Below are 16,689 nucleotides of genomic sequence, written 5' to 3' on the forward strand. Positions count from 1 at the left end.
ACATTATTAAGTTATATCTACATCTTATATATAGCTTAATTTTCTTACGAATTTCTTATATGGGTCTTTGTTCGCATAAACTACAACGTGCACTAACAAAGAAAAGAAGAAAGACATTTTGTTCAAAATCTGCGAAGATGAGGTCTTTCTTGCAATCATGACTGATAAACGATAAAGTTTTGACTTAACTCAACCTCAAAAGTTATTATTATCATTACCAAACATATGCGGATTCAATCACGAATAGAGTAGAAATCGGAGATATAAATAATTCATTTTGGAGTCAAAAGCAAGGACATAAATAATTCATTTTGGACTCAAAAGCAAGGACGTTGTGATTCTTATAGATCGGATTCATTAAAATTCTATTATTCATTAAAACTGAAGAATTATAAATCTCCAAAATAATAAATAGAAATAGCTTAAGGTGAAGATTATACAAGACCGTGTAAGGAGACAAACAATCTATCTCTCGACCAATATGGGACTTAACACTCTCCCACACGTCCAGGAGCATGAATAACACACTGGAGCACAATATTGAGAATCACAACAATAGAGAACAATGGGTCTATTTTGCATTGGGGAAGTAAAATAGGCTAGGTGATTATACTGAACTCGTGAAAGCTCATTTTTATTTAGCAAGAATAAAAATTGGACTTTCGCCCTAATTCGACCCCAAAAGTTAGCTCATAAGGGGAGAATTTTCAAATTTCGTTTATCACAACTCATTTCCTCTACCGGTGTGAGACTTCATAGTGACCAACTGCACTTAATTTGTTTGTTGGTATGGTAATTAGCTTTTGGGACTTTTTACAATGAGCAACAGCAGCCTCAATTGAACCCTCAATCTCTGAGGTGAAATTCAACTCATAAAAGTCATTATTGGAGTTGAAGGAAGAATTAGATGATGAGAAAGAACCACCAGTTGAGGATGAATTAGTTGAAGAGGAAGACAAACACTTTCTTGGAGAATTCCACTTCGTTTCTGCTGCTGAGAATGACCTTGTACCATCAGCTCTCTCAATGATCGGATTTAATCGGGTTCCAATATAAGTATTTTTAAATGGGGTTTTTTTCTTGGACAGTTTCATGTCATTTCTAGAACAGCTATTACCACTAGAACAAGAAGATTTGGTAAACAGAGATTTCAGATATGCCCTTGAAGCTTTGAGCTTTTGACTAATTAAAGAATATTTAATAAGATTGAGCTTCTTAGACCAAACTTTCTTGTTAGGACTATTATGGTTATCCATGGAGCTACTACTAGTGGTGAATTCAGTACTGGTCCACTCAAAGAAGTGCCCATTTGGATGATTAAGTTCAAAACTCACACTGCAAGAATGTGCTGGGGAAACATTGCAAGAACCAATGGGGGTGATCAAAAAGTTTATGCAAAAGGTTTCTTCTTCTAAATCTTGTTGAAAGGGCTCTGTTTGGAGGAATTTTTGGTGAAGTGGAAGGAGTCTTCCTTTGTAGAAAAGTTCATCAGCGGGGGAAGTTGTGGATTTTTTATCATTGGTATTTGAGGCCATTTTGAACTCAAATTCTCTGTTTTGAGGGGAAGATTTAGGACATGAAAAAAAGTAAGAGCAAGGACTCACTTCAATGTCTATGTAGTCTTCTTCATCTAAGTGGTCCTTGTATACTGGAAGAAAATTATTGGCCATTTACTTAAAAAAAAAAAAAAAAGAAGAAAAATGGACAGTACTCTATGTGTGAATTTTTGAAGATTATGGGGAAGCTGAGCTTAGTGAAGGATAAAGGAGCTTTGAAGTGGAGATGGTGTCAAGAGGGTATTATATAGATATTGGCTTGAAATCATTTTCACTCTCAATTTTGTTTTAAAAATCAACCTGTCTCCTTTTTTTTTTTTTTTTTTTTTCTATTCAGTATCTGGTATTTATATTGAGATCTGACTATATTCGGATTCGCGTCGAGAAATTCTGCATTAAGAGATAAAATGCTCCCCAACAAAGACGATTTCATACTGCTGAGTGTCCCACATTGGTTAGGGATGAGAGATTTGGTCTCCTTATGACAATCTTCACCTATGAGCTAGCTTTTGAGATTGAATTAGCCTAAGATACATTCTTTACATGGTGTCAGAGCTAGGCCCATCACAATTTATGGTTTACTGATGTTGGACACCCATATTAAATTGTTCATGCTCTAGAAGTCCAGCTCTTGACGTGAGGGAGGGGGAGTGTTGAGTATCCGACATTGGCTAGATATGAGAGATCATTCGGTCTCCTTATATGGACTTGGACAATTTTCACCCTATAAGATAGTTTTTGGAGATGAGTTAGGCTAAAATTCATTCTTTACACATACTCAGGACTCGAACTTTGAGCAAAAACCGTTTTCCACATATTATGTCCATGGAATTCTTTTAATTATCTATTTTAACTTCTAGATCATCAACATTTATCTTTCTTTCTTTTTTACCTTTTCAATATCAAGATATTTCTCCTTGTTTATGCTATGGAGTTACCTACAAGACAAATAAATCTGATTTCTGAAAGGAGAAAAAAATAAAAAATAAGCAACAAGTGTATAAGTTAATCCTTTGAATAATGAAAAAATGAGCAAAACAAAGAAATAAATAAAAATAATTTGCTTCGTATCAGTAAATTTATTAGCAAGCTCAATAATCTGCTGTTTATGCAATGAAGAATAGAAGAGAGCGAGAAGTAGCCCCCAAGTACATCCCTTGTGAAACTGACTTTTCCGGCAGAAGTAGGAAAAACAAATTCCGCAAGTCACATATTATATTGATTGTGTCATCCCCGCCCTCCAACACACTTTATCTTCACACTCACCCTGTAGTCCCCATCCCCACCACCCCCAAACCTCCACCTCCACCTCCCATATTATTTGTCTATATTATATACAAATGCTTTTAGGATAATATTTTTTATAACTGAACGAAAAGAAATAAGTAAGAACAATTATTTTCCTAAAAAACGTTTTCTGGAAAAGCATTTTTTATGAAAGACATCCTCGTACAGTCGTACCGAATACACTCGAAGTCTAAAAAGATAGGATATCAAATTGATTAGATTCATTACTGCAAAACTTTTCGTTTGGCCGCGGTCATTGTTTCCAGCCAAATGAAGTTTGACATTTATTTAAATTTTTTTTAGGAGTCTTTTCAAGTGAGATCTTCGGAGCATCCATGAGATGCATCTCAGATGCCTTAGATATTTTTTATTAGCAGTGTTTCATTACTGTTATATCAAAAGTATATAGTTTTCTGGGTTCTTTTGCTGCAATTTTCAGGAAAAACTTCTCCTGTTTATATGGTATTTTAGGAAAAATTTCTAAACTTTCTCCAGTCTGATGCAAGTATGTACATGTATAATAATATAGAGAAGAAGAAAAAAAAAGAAAAGGAAAATGGGGTATTTATAGGATATTTGTTTGTGGTAACAGTATGTATGAATGGAAGCTGGGCAGATTACTCCAAAGAACGAAAACCATAAGGCCCATGGTAACAGTGTGTATGAATGTATATTTTAGGAAAAATTTCTAAACTTTCTCCAGTCTGATGCAAGTATGTATATGTATAATAATATAGAGAAGAAGAAGAAAAAAGAAAAGGAAAATGGGGTATTTAGAGGATATTTGTTTGTGGTAACAGTATGTATGAATGGAAGCTGGGCAGATTACTCCAAAGAACGAAAACCATAAGGCCCATGTGGATTGGAGAGACATTAGTGGTCCATTGGTTATTCATTATTATAAAGGGACGTTTAGATCACGTGCCAGTTATACCGAAATTCTAATGCATGACTGTTTATGTAGAAATTACTAGCAAATACTTATTGTATAGACTATGATGATTAACAGTAATGAAAAAGGGCATACATAATTGTTTGAGCTGGATCAGAGGTAGACACCGAAAGCAATTCAAGGAGGAGTTCATCACAGCTATCTTGGGAGGACTGGTCTATCACAAAGGTCAGGAATCGGAAGCAATTTCAAAACAAAACTGTACAGACAGATAGTTGCAAAACAGATACACATGAAAATACAGGAGAAGTTAGGATACTTTAGAAATTCAAAGAAAGCTAGAAAGTGTAGTTATTTGACTAGGAAATTTTGTGATTAGTGATTGTTTTTTGCTTGAGGCTTTGGAGATGATTGCACCCTTCCTTGACGGTGGTAAAAGTCTCCTGGGTGCTCCTTATAGGATGTGTAAATATATTTGTTGTCTATGATAATATTTCACAGTTTATTATCAAAAAAATAATAAATATTATGCAATTAGTTTACTTACTTTAAAAAGTATTTTTATTTTTAAATAGTTTGTTCATGCATTGTTGGTTTTATATTATTTTTTTTTTTTTTGGCAACTAACAGTTTTCATTACCAAAAGTGAACATTAAAGAACAAAAAGGAGCTAGTTACTGGACATGGGTATACCAACTCAGAGCAAAAAATAACAAAATAACAATTATGCATGAATAATGCATTGATATTGTTATACATATACTACTATTACTTATTCTAAAAGGATAATGCATACAAAGCTTTTTAAACAATTATGGCCAAAGGTGCAAATATACCCCTCAATTTTGCGATTTAGATCAGATATACCCCTTGTTACAAAAGTGTTGTATATATACCCCTACCGTTATAAAATGGTACAAATATCTTTTTCTTAGTTACAAAATTGTGCAATATACCCTTTTCGCAGATGGAGTTTTTAAAAAAAATCATTTAGGTTATTTTTTAATTTAAAAAAAGGTCACGTGACTTTAAAAAAAAGTCTACCCAAACTTTAAAAAAAAGTTTACCCCTTTTTTTTAAGTAGACATACCTTTCTAAAGCCACATAGTAATTTTTTTCTGATGAGTAGGGTCTGGTTGTTTAAAAAAATGGATAGACTTATTTTTTTTAAAGTCACTGAGACATTTTTTTAAACGAGCCATATCCGACACACCGAAAAAAACTACCATGGCTTTAGAAAAATATGTCTACTAAAAAAAAATAGGTAGACTTTTTTAAAGTCACGTTGCATTTTTTATAATTAAAAAATTTCCTAAATGATTTTTAAAAAAAAAACTCTCGTCAACGAAAAGGATATATTTGCACAATTTTGTAACAGCGGGGTTATATTTATACCATTTTATAACGGCAGGGGTATATTTACACCATTTTATAATGGCAGAAATATATATACACTACTTTTGCAACGAGGGATATATTTTCACCTTTGCCCTTTTAACTTTGCAGGGAAAATGTATCGTTTATTCCGTCTGACAACAAAGACGATTACATAAAGGTGGTGGGGGTTGAACTCATATTGCCACGTGTCAACGCCAAGAAAAAGACAAAAAAAGAACATCATTTTCTAACCAAGACATATCCCTTCTTCTTCTTCTTCTTCTTCTTCAACCCTTTCTCTTCTCCTTGTACACACTTATGTCTTCTATTTATTATTATTAATACCAGTATTCTTTCGTACCAAAAAAGTTAACTAAGAGAAGGTCAAGGAACAAGCTGATGTATGTTCCACAACCCTTCTAGTCTGGCCTCTGCCCTGAGCTGGTTTAAGATAGTTATATAATCCTCTCTCTCGCCATATATTTGTCGTATTAGATAAATAATATTTATTTCAAAATATTTGACATTTTAGAGAAGTAAGAAGTTGTTTATTATTCGTTTTTTTAAATAAAGTCTCTATCCATGCTAGTTAATGCTCTAATTGATAGAGTGTTTTATAGTAAAACTTTTAAGGGGGAGATAAAGAATAGTTTAGACTAAATACTCTTATGATTAAAGTCATTGAATATCTTTTTTCAGAAGTATGTATAAACATGAAAACAAATACTATGGATCAGAGGTAGTGTAGTATGATATTCCACTTCATCCCAAATATTAGTTGTTTTGGCTAATTAAATTTTTCTAGATTAATACTGACAAGAAAAATAAAAATAACTTATAATTTCTTTTCCAAATTCACTGTTATTGTACCAATTAAGTACGTTTAAAAGAGAATTAAATGACAATTTAGATGCGTACTCGTATGATTAAAGCAATTATATGTCTTCTTTAGAGGGTGTGTAAAAATCTTAAAAGACAGATAATATGAACGAAAAGTAATAGTACTACTTATAAAATCATCAGTCCCCATCCTCATTCCTCTACACCAATTTTTTAAATACATTTATAGATTATTTTTTTAAACCAAAACTAAGACGAATTAGAATTTCATCTTTCAAATATACACATGAGCATGTATCATCCGTACGTATGTCCAATTAGCGGATTAAAATGGGTCATATACCGCCCGAAATTTACCCGGGTCAAAGATAAGCGGTTAATTTAGGCTAAACAATAATCGTAAGTTACGATTCGTAACCCTGTCCAAGTCAATTTAGACTAAATAATGGATTAAAATTGATCAAGCTGTCCAATTGAACATTATTTTTCATTTGTTCGTTTGTTCTTTTATAATTTGTTTAAGTATCAAACTAAACTAATGAGAGGTAACAAAAAAGAAAATTACGTGATTCCTGAACTTTCTTATTTCAGAAAACAAACTAATGAGAGTTTTATCCTTTATTTATTATGACTATATCAGACAAATTAAACCAAGTCCAAAAAAATTATTATTTGATGTTTTGATAAGATTGTTGGGGAACTTACACAATTACTACAAAATAAGTATTAAATTATAAATCTACAACTATTTTTTAATTTATAGAATCAACAACATATACCTTATAAATGAGTAAAGGAAAAATCTTTAGATATGGTAAATTTCATATAAATAAGGTAATTAAATGAGTAAAAGAGAATTTTTTTAAAATATGATAATTAAATTTGACAGGTTATATTTTTTCCTTCATCTAAGTAATTTGTCCCTACATATTCTTCTTTCCTACCTATCAATAAAGAAACATTATCTCAAACACTAGAAATACTCCATTAAACGCTACAAATACTCAAATGGTACGACTCATAATTCAATACTCTACTCTTTCTTGTTTCATTGTGGATTCTTGTTTCTTCTTTCATGTGCTCTAAGAAAGATGGTGAACATACAATTAGGGGTGTACATGGACCGGGTTGGTTCGGATTTTTTACAAACCAAACCATTTGTGTCGGGTTATTAAATCTATAAACCAAACCAAACCAATAAAAGTCGGGTTTTTCGATATCAATTTTTCTCGGGTTTTTCGGGTTTTTCGGGTTTTTTCGGGTTTCTCGGGTTTTTCATAGTATCTAATGAAAAGCACGAAAGCGTTGCTTCTTAAAAAGAGTTCTAGTACAAAATATCAACATATAAGATGGAGGCAAAAAAACTGTTTGAAGTTTTAACTTCATAATATAACTAAAATGTCAAATGGCCGTAAAATGTCGTATGTAGCAAAAACAAAAATCCAAATCGGTAATATACTACAAAGAATCGAAAGGAATCACTAGCCAAGATTGGGCAAAAATCCAAATCACTCCTCCAATCTGTAAAATTTGACAATTGAAGAAATCAGAAAGGAAGCATGTGCATTGCCTAATAATGAAGTGTAATTCAGTGAAGAAAACTGAATCTAGAAAAGATACTAAGGCAAACAAGAAAAGATCTAAATTGAGCACTAAATCTGTAGTCAACCTCCAATGTCCTTTTGCTAGTAAGCCTTTAAACAAGTAAACAAACAGCTAAATTCTAAACTATAGGTCATGATAAACTTTTTCTTAAAGTTCAAAATCCAATTTAAAGTCCAACATGATCCAGAAACTGTAATTGTTTAGTTCTCTACACTTCTATGCCAATTCTAAAACAAGATAAATCATTTATATTTCGTACAAATTTCTGATGCCAGAAAATCAAGCGAGTAAAACTCTTGGATTTCGCACTTATACTGCAGAAAATAATATCGAAAACCGAGAGAAAACAATTGCACCGGCTAGAAAACAATATCGAGAAAACACAAGAGAGAAATAATCGTGCGAGTAAACAATATCGGTAAAACCGAGCAGAGAAAAAAAATTGCACTGACTAGAAAACAATATCAAAAACACAAGAGAAATAAGTGCGTAAAATCCAAGAGGTTTGGCACAGAGTACAAACAGGGTGACAACTTATTGATATACACGAAATATACACTATGTAATTAACATACCAATTCTCACACGTATAGTGCATCGTGAACGAACCGGCTAATCAATGCTCAAAGGTGAGTCTCCATACTCGCAAGAAAAAAGAATAAATTAATAAGTAAAAGAAAACTGCTAATCAATGCTATATGTCCATGATTTCTTTCTCCATTCATAAAAGAAAACCAACAAATTTTGAGAAATAAGTAAAAGAAACCATATATGCATTTAGGCATAGATTCCAAATATTTTTTACACTTCCTACTACCGCCTCCGTGTACCGATTTTCTCAAATATCCACTTTTTAAACAAGTATTATATGGTATTGGAATATTGGTGCAATTCGCTTTTGCATGGAAGAAGGAAGCCAAATATGACATTCACGATCGGACAACGTCTTTAATTTTTGCCCTTCGCGTTGGTTTCGAGTTCGAACCTCGCTCAAGCAAAAATTAAAAAAAAATCGCAAGACAAGGGTTGAATCGCGTGTAGATCTGGGACCCTAAGATACTTTTGTTAAGGAATTACAAATTTTATGCCGAACCCGAGATACTCATACCTTATGGGCGTATTTGCATAAGATGCGGTCCCGCATAATATGATAATTTCTTCACAAAGTTATGGGTGGGGGCATACTTTTAATGGGCAAACTTTCTTCATCACAACACTTGCACATAACACAAATTGGTTCTACACTCAAGCCCCATTGTATGATCCTATTAGCAACAAGTATTTTCCTCCATGTAAGCACAATCACATTGTGAAATATATTTTGTCGAGTGGCATGTCGAAACACCATAAATTTGATTGACTCTTTCGATTACCTAATAATTGCAAGAATTTAGTTCGAATCAAGCTTTTTCCATCGAGAAGAAGTATGCACTTGCTCCAGGATTCTCTAAGAACCAATAATTTGTCTAACCATCCAATATAAGCGGCCAAGCATCGTTAAATTGGTCAAATCCTACTCTTTGACATAGTAGGCATGGATCCACTTTATCCATAAACTTTTATCTGGGGAATCTCGCATAACTTTGTGAAGGAATTATCAAAGTTTGGAGATACTTATGCTAAGTCGCCCATAAGGCATAAGTATCTGGGTCCGCATAACTTTGATAATTCCTTCACAAAGTTATGCAACATACTTTTAATGGGCAAACTTTCTTCATCACAACACTTGCACATAACACAAATTGGTTCTACACTCAAGCCCCATTGTATGATCCTATTAGCAATAAGCCTTTCCATGTAAGCACAATCACATTGTGAAATATATTTTGGTCGAGTGGCATGTTGAAACACCATAAATTTTCGCTGACTCTTTCAGATTACCTAATAATTGCAAGAATTTAGTTCAATCAAGCTTTTTCGAGGTCGAGAAGAATATGCACTTGCTCCAGATTCTCCAAGAACCAATAATTTGTCTAACCATCCAATATGTACGCCAAATCGTTAAATTGGTCAAATCCTACTCTTGACATAGTAGGCATGGATCCACTTTATCCATAAACTTTTATGCCGACCGATAACCTTTGGAATTATCAAAGTTATGCCGGACCCGGCATACTTATGCCAAGTCTGCCCACAAGGCATAAGTATGTTTGGGTCCCGCATAACTTTGGTAATTCCTTAACAAAAGTATGCTTTGTCCGCATAGCGAAATTTAAACTCGCCTTGCGAATTTTTTTTTAAAATTTTGCTCGCGCGTGGGTTCGAACCCGAAACCTATGGGTGTTAGCCGAAGGGCAAATTTTTAAAGATTTCAAATATGAGGCAAAATTTAAAGACCACCCCAAAGAAGGGCAATTCTGCGAATTGCCCGTGTTCATTTACTTAATGGGCTTTTTTTGTATATTATTTAGATGGGCTTCTTTAAGTCCAAATCTAAATGTAAGAAAGAAAACAAAAATTATAAAAAAAATTAAGAAAATATTTATAAATTACATTTTAATAAATATTTTTATGTATAACATAATTTAAAAGTAGTATATCTATAATCGGGTTGGTTTGGGTTCGGGTTGACTTTTTTTAGTTAAAACCAAACCAACCCTATAATGGTCGGGTTTTTTTTCCGAACACCAAACCAAACCGAACCAAACCACTAGTCGGATTTTTTTTCTGGTTTGGTTCGGTTTGTCGGGTTGGTGCGGTTTATCGGTTTGCCCTGTACAGCCCTACATACAATAATTGATTCAACACACACTCTCCTGCTTGTTCTTCTTCCCAATTTCTCAATACTTCCCCCTTTAGATTCTGCTTCCCAATTCCTTCTCCTTCTCGTTCTCAATTTGATTTATATATTTTTTTCCTTCACCTCTTCATTCACACTGTCCTTCTCGAATCTCGAGAATACGACCAACAACATTCTCTTTCTCTATCACCTTCTCATTTATGTTCTCATTCTTGAACTTTTTCTCAACAAAAGACCCGTTCTTCATCAATTTCTCCTTTTCCAATTCCATAGGAGAAATACTCCTCAAATATAACTACAAAAGAAAATGATGTATTATATACTTATATACCAACTTTATATAAATTATACAGAGATTAAATACTACATTTATTAGTATACTAATTAGAAATACGTAGCAAAGATGAAAAACAATAAGGTATATTTTCCCCCCCTATTATTAACATATATATGTTGTACATTGTTCAAATCTTATTAAATGGAAATATCTGGTTAGTATACTAATAAATGTAGTGTTTAATCTTGTATAATTTATATAACATTGGTATATAAGAATATAATATACAACATTTTATTTTGTAGTTATACTTTAAGAATATATCTCCTATGCAATTGGACAAGAGGAAATTAATGAAGAATGGGTCTTTTGTTGAGAAAAAGTTCAAGAATGAGAACACAAATGAGAAGGCGATAGAGAAGGAGAATGTTGCTGGTCGTATTCTCGAGAAGGAGAGTGTTAATGAAGAGGTGAAGGAAAAAAAGAATATAAAACAAATTGAGAATGAGCAGGAGAAGGGAATTGGGAAGTAGAATATGAAGGGGAAATTATTGGAGAATTGGGAAGCAAAACTAGCAGGGGAGTGTGTATTGAATCAATTTTTGTACATTCACCATCTTTGTTAGAGTACATGAAACAAGAAACAAGAATCCCATAATGAAACAAGAAAGAGTACAGTAGAGTATTGAATTGAATTTGCGATCGAAGGTGGAGTGTATGAGTTGTAACGTCTGTGTATTTGTAGCATTTAATGGAGTATTTCTAGAATTTGAGATAATGTTTCCTTATCGATAGGTAGGAGAGGAGAATTTGTATGGACAAATTACTTAAATGAAGGAAAAAATATAACCTGTCAAAATTAATTACCATATTTATACAAAATTGATCATATCTAAAGATTTTTCTCTTGATCATATCTAAAGATTTTTCTCTTTCTCATTTAATTACCTTATTTATACGAAATTTACCATATCTAAAGATTTTTCTCTTTTACTCATTTAATTACCTTATTTATACAAAATTTACCATATCTAGAGATTATTATTTTTACTCATTTATAGGGTATATGTTGTAGATTCTGTAAATTAAAAAATAATTATAAATTATATAATTTAATACTTATTTGCTAGTAATTGTGTAAGTTCCCCTTATTACTTCATAGGCTAAATATGACATAGTCCACTTAACATAAATAAACGAACGAAATAAGTCAAGCTGACATATGGTAACAAACTACAACAAATTCCAATTATTATCCATCTTATAATACAATGAACTGAACTATCTTGTCGTGAAATCGAAAAAGGCAAAAACGGAAGTTAAAAACTTCCTTGGAAGTCCTTTTTCTTTTCATCTTTCATTAAATACCGTTTGACTGGGAGAAATTTATCAGTTGCCCTTCAAATGGACTGTTCTTTAATTTTTGTCTTTCGTCTTATGCCGCGCGGGGCATAAATAGGGCGCAAGACATAAGTTATGAGATATTATAATGTGAAAATATAAACTTATGTCCCGTGAAACAGTTATTTATCTTGAGGGACAAAAATTAAAGACCAACACAAAATAGGGGAAAGTGCAAATGACCCGTTTTAGTGTATTTCCAACAATGTTGCTTGTGGAACGATCTATTTAAGTCGAGGCCACTCTGAAGGTTGTTCTTTTGGCCCACCAAATTAAGGGTCATTTGCACGATTGTCCTTCAAAGGCATTGGTCATTTTTGTCCCTCAAATTGTTGGTCTTTAATTTTAGCCTTTGCCTAATACCTTGAGGTTCTGGGTTCGAACTCCGGCTCAAATAAAAAATAAAAAATAAAAAGAATTTCGCAAGGCAGAGATTTGTAGTAAAACTAGGCTTATTCGGGTAAAAGTTAGGCCTTAAGGCAGAGATTTGCTTTATTTTGCCCAAAATTAGGCCTATTTGGGCAAAATTAGGCTTTAAAGTAGAGGTTTGCCTTAAGGCAAACTTTTACCCAAACTCTACATTGAATTCAAAACTCTGTCTTGCGAATTTTTTTACTTTTTGACTGAGGTGGGGTTCGAACACGGAACTGATGCGTTTTTATGCGAAGGCCAAAAATTAAAGACCAACAATTTGAGGGCCAAAAATTAAAGACAAGTGCCTTTGAAGGACATTCCGCGCAAAAAACGTTGAGTCTTAGAGGTTCGAAGTAAATTTGGGCTTATTGTAAGCTATGTCAAGTTCATAAAACTTCAGCCCATCACGCTTAAATATGCAGAAATAGCACTTATTAATCACTTTTCGATTTTGAAGAGTAATGTCCTATATTATAATTTATAACCTTGGGTTTATAAAGATCTCTGATCTTTAGCAACTAATGAAAATTTAGCATTTATATGTGAAACCCGATCATGACTATCTAACGAACATCTCCTATTAGTGTAATTACTTTGTACTTTTTTCTTTTGAATGGTCAAACAATATCGGGGTGATGAAAAAAAAAAAAAAAAAGTCAAACAATATCGGTGCCAGAAGTTCTATGAGAGATTCAAAAAATACTACAGTAAAAGTCTTTCTATGCGAACGAATTCAACAAGTTATATATATACATAAAAAATAAAAAAATAAAAAAATAAAAAATAAAAAGAAAGATATTTTTTTATGTGCGCGCAATACAATTTAGGAAAAGAACGTGCGTGGCCTCTCAAACCAAAATAATTACCTGCCCATACACCAATTACTTTCGTACCCCCAGAAAAAATTAAAACTATTTATCCGAGATGCCCCCGCTTAGCCCCCCAATTATGATACCAACATGTTAGCCCCCCAATTAGGATACCAACATGGTATATAAATATACTGAGATAATATCATCCAAGACTGCTTTAGTCCTTCTCTTAGTCCTCTATGATATCATCGTGGTATATAAATATACTGAGGTGATATTATGGATGATCATGTTCATTTATTCAAAAAGACATAGTTTTCTCGAAAAAAACAGTTGTGATACCATCATCTTATATACATATATTGTGATGGTATCATTATGGAGGACTGCTTTAGTCCTTCAATGAGACGCTCTTCGGGACCATGGTACCATCATGGTGTATAAATATTCCTTTGTATGATTACGAGGACCGTTCACCCTTCTCTTAGTCCTCCATGATACCATCATGATATATAAATATACTGCGATGATATCATGGAGGAAGGAGTTAGGGCAAGGTGGCGCGTCGGGTAATTAGTTTGGGCTGGAATGGGCAGAAGGGAAAATTGTTTGGGAGGGGGAATGGAAGCATAATTAGTTTGGGTTGGGCGGGAAATTAGTGATGTTTTCCCTACAATTTTCGGGCAAAGTGTTTCAATTAAACCCCTGCACATACATATAGCTCCGACACTATATTCAAACTTTACTAATTCGTAGTATAAAATGTAAAAGTTTATCACTAAAAAAATTGAGAATATTGTGACAAATTTAAGTTATGAGCAATTCAAGATGAGCTTAATTACTAGTTAGACTCAAAAGTTTCGGCGAGTCCAATGCTTAGCTTTAATTAGTAGCCTTATAGCCTGTTTGGTCAATCTTCTAAAATCAACTTATTTTAAAAAGTACTTTTAAAAAAAAAATACTTTTCAAAGAAGCACTTTTGGCGAAAAGCAGTTTGTGTTTGATCAATTAATTAAAAAAACACTTTTGAAAAACAATTAGTGTTTGGCCAAGCTTTTAAAAAGTGTTTCTATTTGTATTTTTCTCAAAAGTACTTTTAAAAAAGGTGCTTTTGGGCAAAAGTAATTTTTTTTAGCTTCTGAAAAACTGTTTCTGCTACTCCCCAGAAACACTTATTTTCTCCCAAAAGCTTGACCAAACATTTCACTTTTTTTCAAATAAGCACTTATTGAAAAAATAAATACTTTTAGGTGAGGAAATAAGCTTGGCCAAACAGGCTATTAATAGACTAGTGCAGGCATGGGTTAATGGGAGCTTAACTTTTACTCTTAATTCTATCTTTTCATAGCGAAAATCGGGAAGCATTCTGGAACTTTTTTCTTCTGAAGACGACGCTCTTTTCAACCCCAATACACCATATTTTAGTGCATTCATAATAGCAATTGATCAGGAAGAAACCACTCTATCGTGTGTGTATATATATATATAGGCCAAACCCATCGCCAGCCCCATGTGGTCGTCCAGTTCTTTCACTTGAACACCTCAACTGACCTTTGTTCCATTTAGACACCCTCGTGGGCAATCGATGTTTCATTTAGACACTTTTTTCACAATCAATCCTAAAATTGCAAACGAGTGTCATCCACTCGCGAATGACGTGGCAGGGTGACTAATTAAAATAGGACATGTGGCAATTGGATGTAAAATAATAATTTAAAAAACAATTATAAGATAAAAGAAAAGAAAAAAAATATTTTTCACCAAAATAAATAAATAAATTACCTACTTTTCTAAACCCTCCCCCACCCACCCCACGCCTCCTTCCCCCATCCTACACCTCTACTACTGCGCACCATTTTTTTTCTTCTAAAGGCTCCATTTTTATTTTCATTAGATTTTGATCCATTTTGAAAGCATATAATTCAAAATTTGGCACTAATCTATAGCCCCCAATTCATTATTTTTTTTGTTTTTGCAGTCCTCCAATTCGGAAATTTGATTTTCCAATTTGAAGCTTTAAGTTACGTTAATGGTGAGTTCCTCAAATCTCAATCAAATAGAACCAAATTTCGGATTCGAACTCCTCACGACGTTCCGGTTCTTTTGAGATATCACCCACTAAAAATGGAGCCCGTTTGTGGCAACCCGAAAATTCAAATTGGAAGCTTTGAGCTTCAACAATGGCGGATTCAGCTTTCTTCTTCAATGGAGATATGCTACATTCGGGAAAAAATTGCAAGCTGGGAAGGTGTGTTTTAAAAGAAAAAAAAATGTGACCTCCATGGAAGGAGAGCTTAGAAGCTCTGGAAAGAGAAAATAATTAAATCAATTAGGTGCGCTAAATATTGTTCTTAAGAGCATTAAGAACTTGTTCATGATGTATTCAGAGTTTGGTGAGAATCAAAGTTGTTTGAATGATTTTTGAGCCGGGTTTGATGAGGAACTTATTGCACAAGAAAAAAAATTTGCAACCGGTGGTGGTGTCAATTTGTTAATTTGTTGAAGGGTTTGTCAATTTGTTATCACCGTTATGCCGGAAAACTTATCCGGCATGATGGTGTTGCGGTGGCAAGTTGATGGTTTATGGTGGAGGAAGTGTTGGAATGAAAGAGAAGGAAGAAGACATAAAAAATAAAAATAAATCGTAAAATTAAGCTCTTCACGCTACGTTTTGTGCGCGAAGGTCACACAATTTTCCAACTCAAAAAAACGCCTATATGAAACATCAGTTGCCCATCTGAGGTGTCTAAATGGAACAAAGGTCACTTGAGGTGTTCAAGTGAAAGAAGTGGACGACCACAGATGTCTGACGATGGGTTTGGCCATATATATACTAGTGTTATTTGACCTGGACTTAAATTAATATTAAAATTAAATTTGTAATTATTTTTTTTCTCTCTCTTTGTGATATTAAATTATTGAAAGATTAGTCAAATTCCAAGATACTAAAGGCTCTCCAAACATTAAAATTGCACCCAGAGTATTTAAAAATTGAATAAAAACTTTTTTGTCCTTATTTTAGACTTCTTTTTAGCATTATTTATTTATTGAATTTTATTTAGATTTAGACTTTGAAAATTTCTTGAGATCCAACTTAGCTGTAACATCTGTGTGATTAAAACATCCATTATGATCTATAACACTTTCTTTCAAAAAGAAGAAAAATAATTTGGTTCAAGAGACATCAATTATATATGTTGTATTTATTCTTTCGATGAGATGTTAGTAGATGTTATTTTCATTTAAGATATACAAAATACAATGAAAATATGAAAATAATTAATGACTTTTCTTAATATAATTAAATCCTTTTGCTTTCCAAAAACTTATTTGATGAGGACATGACATTTCTTCCTTTTGTTAGTTTATAAGTGACACATTATTTTATAAAATATACATTCTAATTATTTTTAAACAAAAATAAAGCTTCAACGCTTCATGCTTAATTTAATCATGTGTTTCTATGCTAAACAGACAACCTCATCCTT

The 16,689-nt window shown here is 32.9% G+C and overlaps 1 protein-coding gene across 1 annotated transcript; it reads right to left on the reverse strand.

Moving 5' to 3' along the window:
- Positions 1-436: 436 nt before the first annotated feature.
- Positions 437-2,357, reverse strand: LOC132050932 (probable membrane-associated kinase regulator 4). The gene has a single exon (XM_059442261.1). The coding sequence runs from the start codon at positions 1,668-1,670 to the stop codon at positions 738-740; it is 933 nt and encodes a 310-aa protein (XP_059298244.1). The 5' UTR covers positions 1,671-2,357; the 3' UTR covers positions 437-737.
- Positions 2,358-16,689: the final 14,332 nt, after the last annotated feature.

This window comes from Lycium ferocissimum, chromosome 3 (genome assembly GCF_029784015.1).
Source record: "Lycium ferocissimum isolate CSIRO_LF1 chromosome 3, AGI_CSIRO_Lferr_CH_V1, whole genome shotgun sequence".
Lineage (NCBI taxonomy): Eukaryota > Viridiplantae > Streptophyta > Magnoliopsida > Solanales > Solanaceae > Lycium > Lycium ferocissimum.

What these genes read in the sequence shown, in the direction of transcription:
- LOC132050932 (XM_059442261.1), bottom strand. Translation starts at nt 1,670, where the DNA reads ATGGCCAATAATTTTCTTCCAGTATACAAGGACCACTTAGATGAAGAA.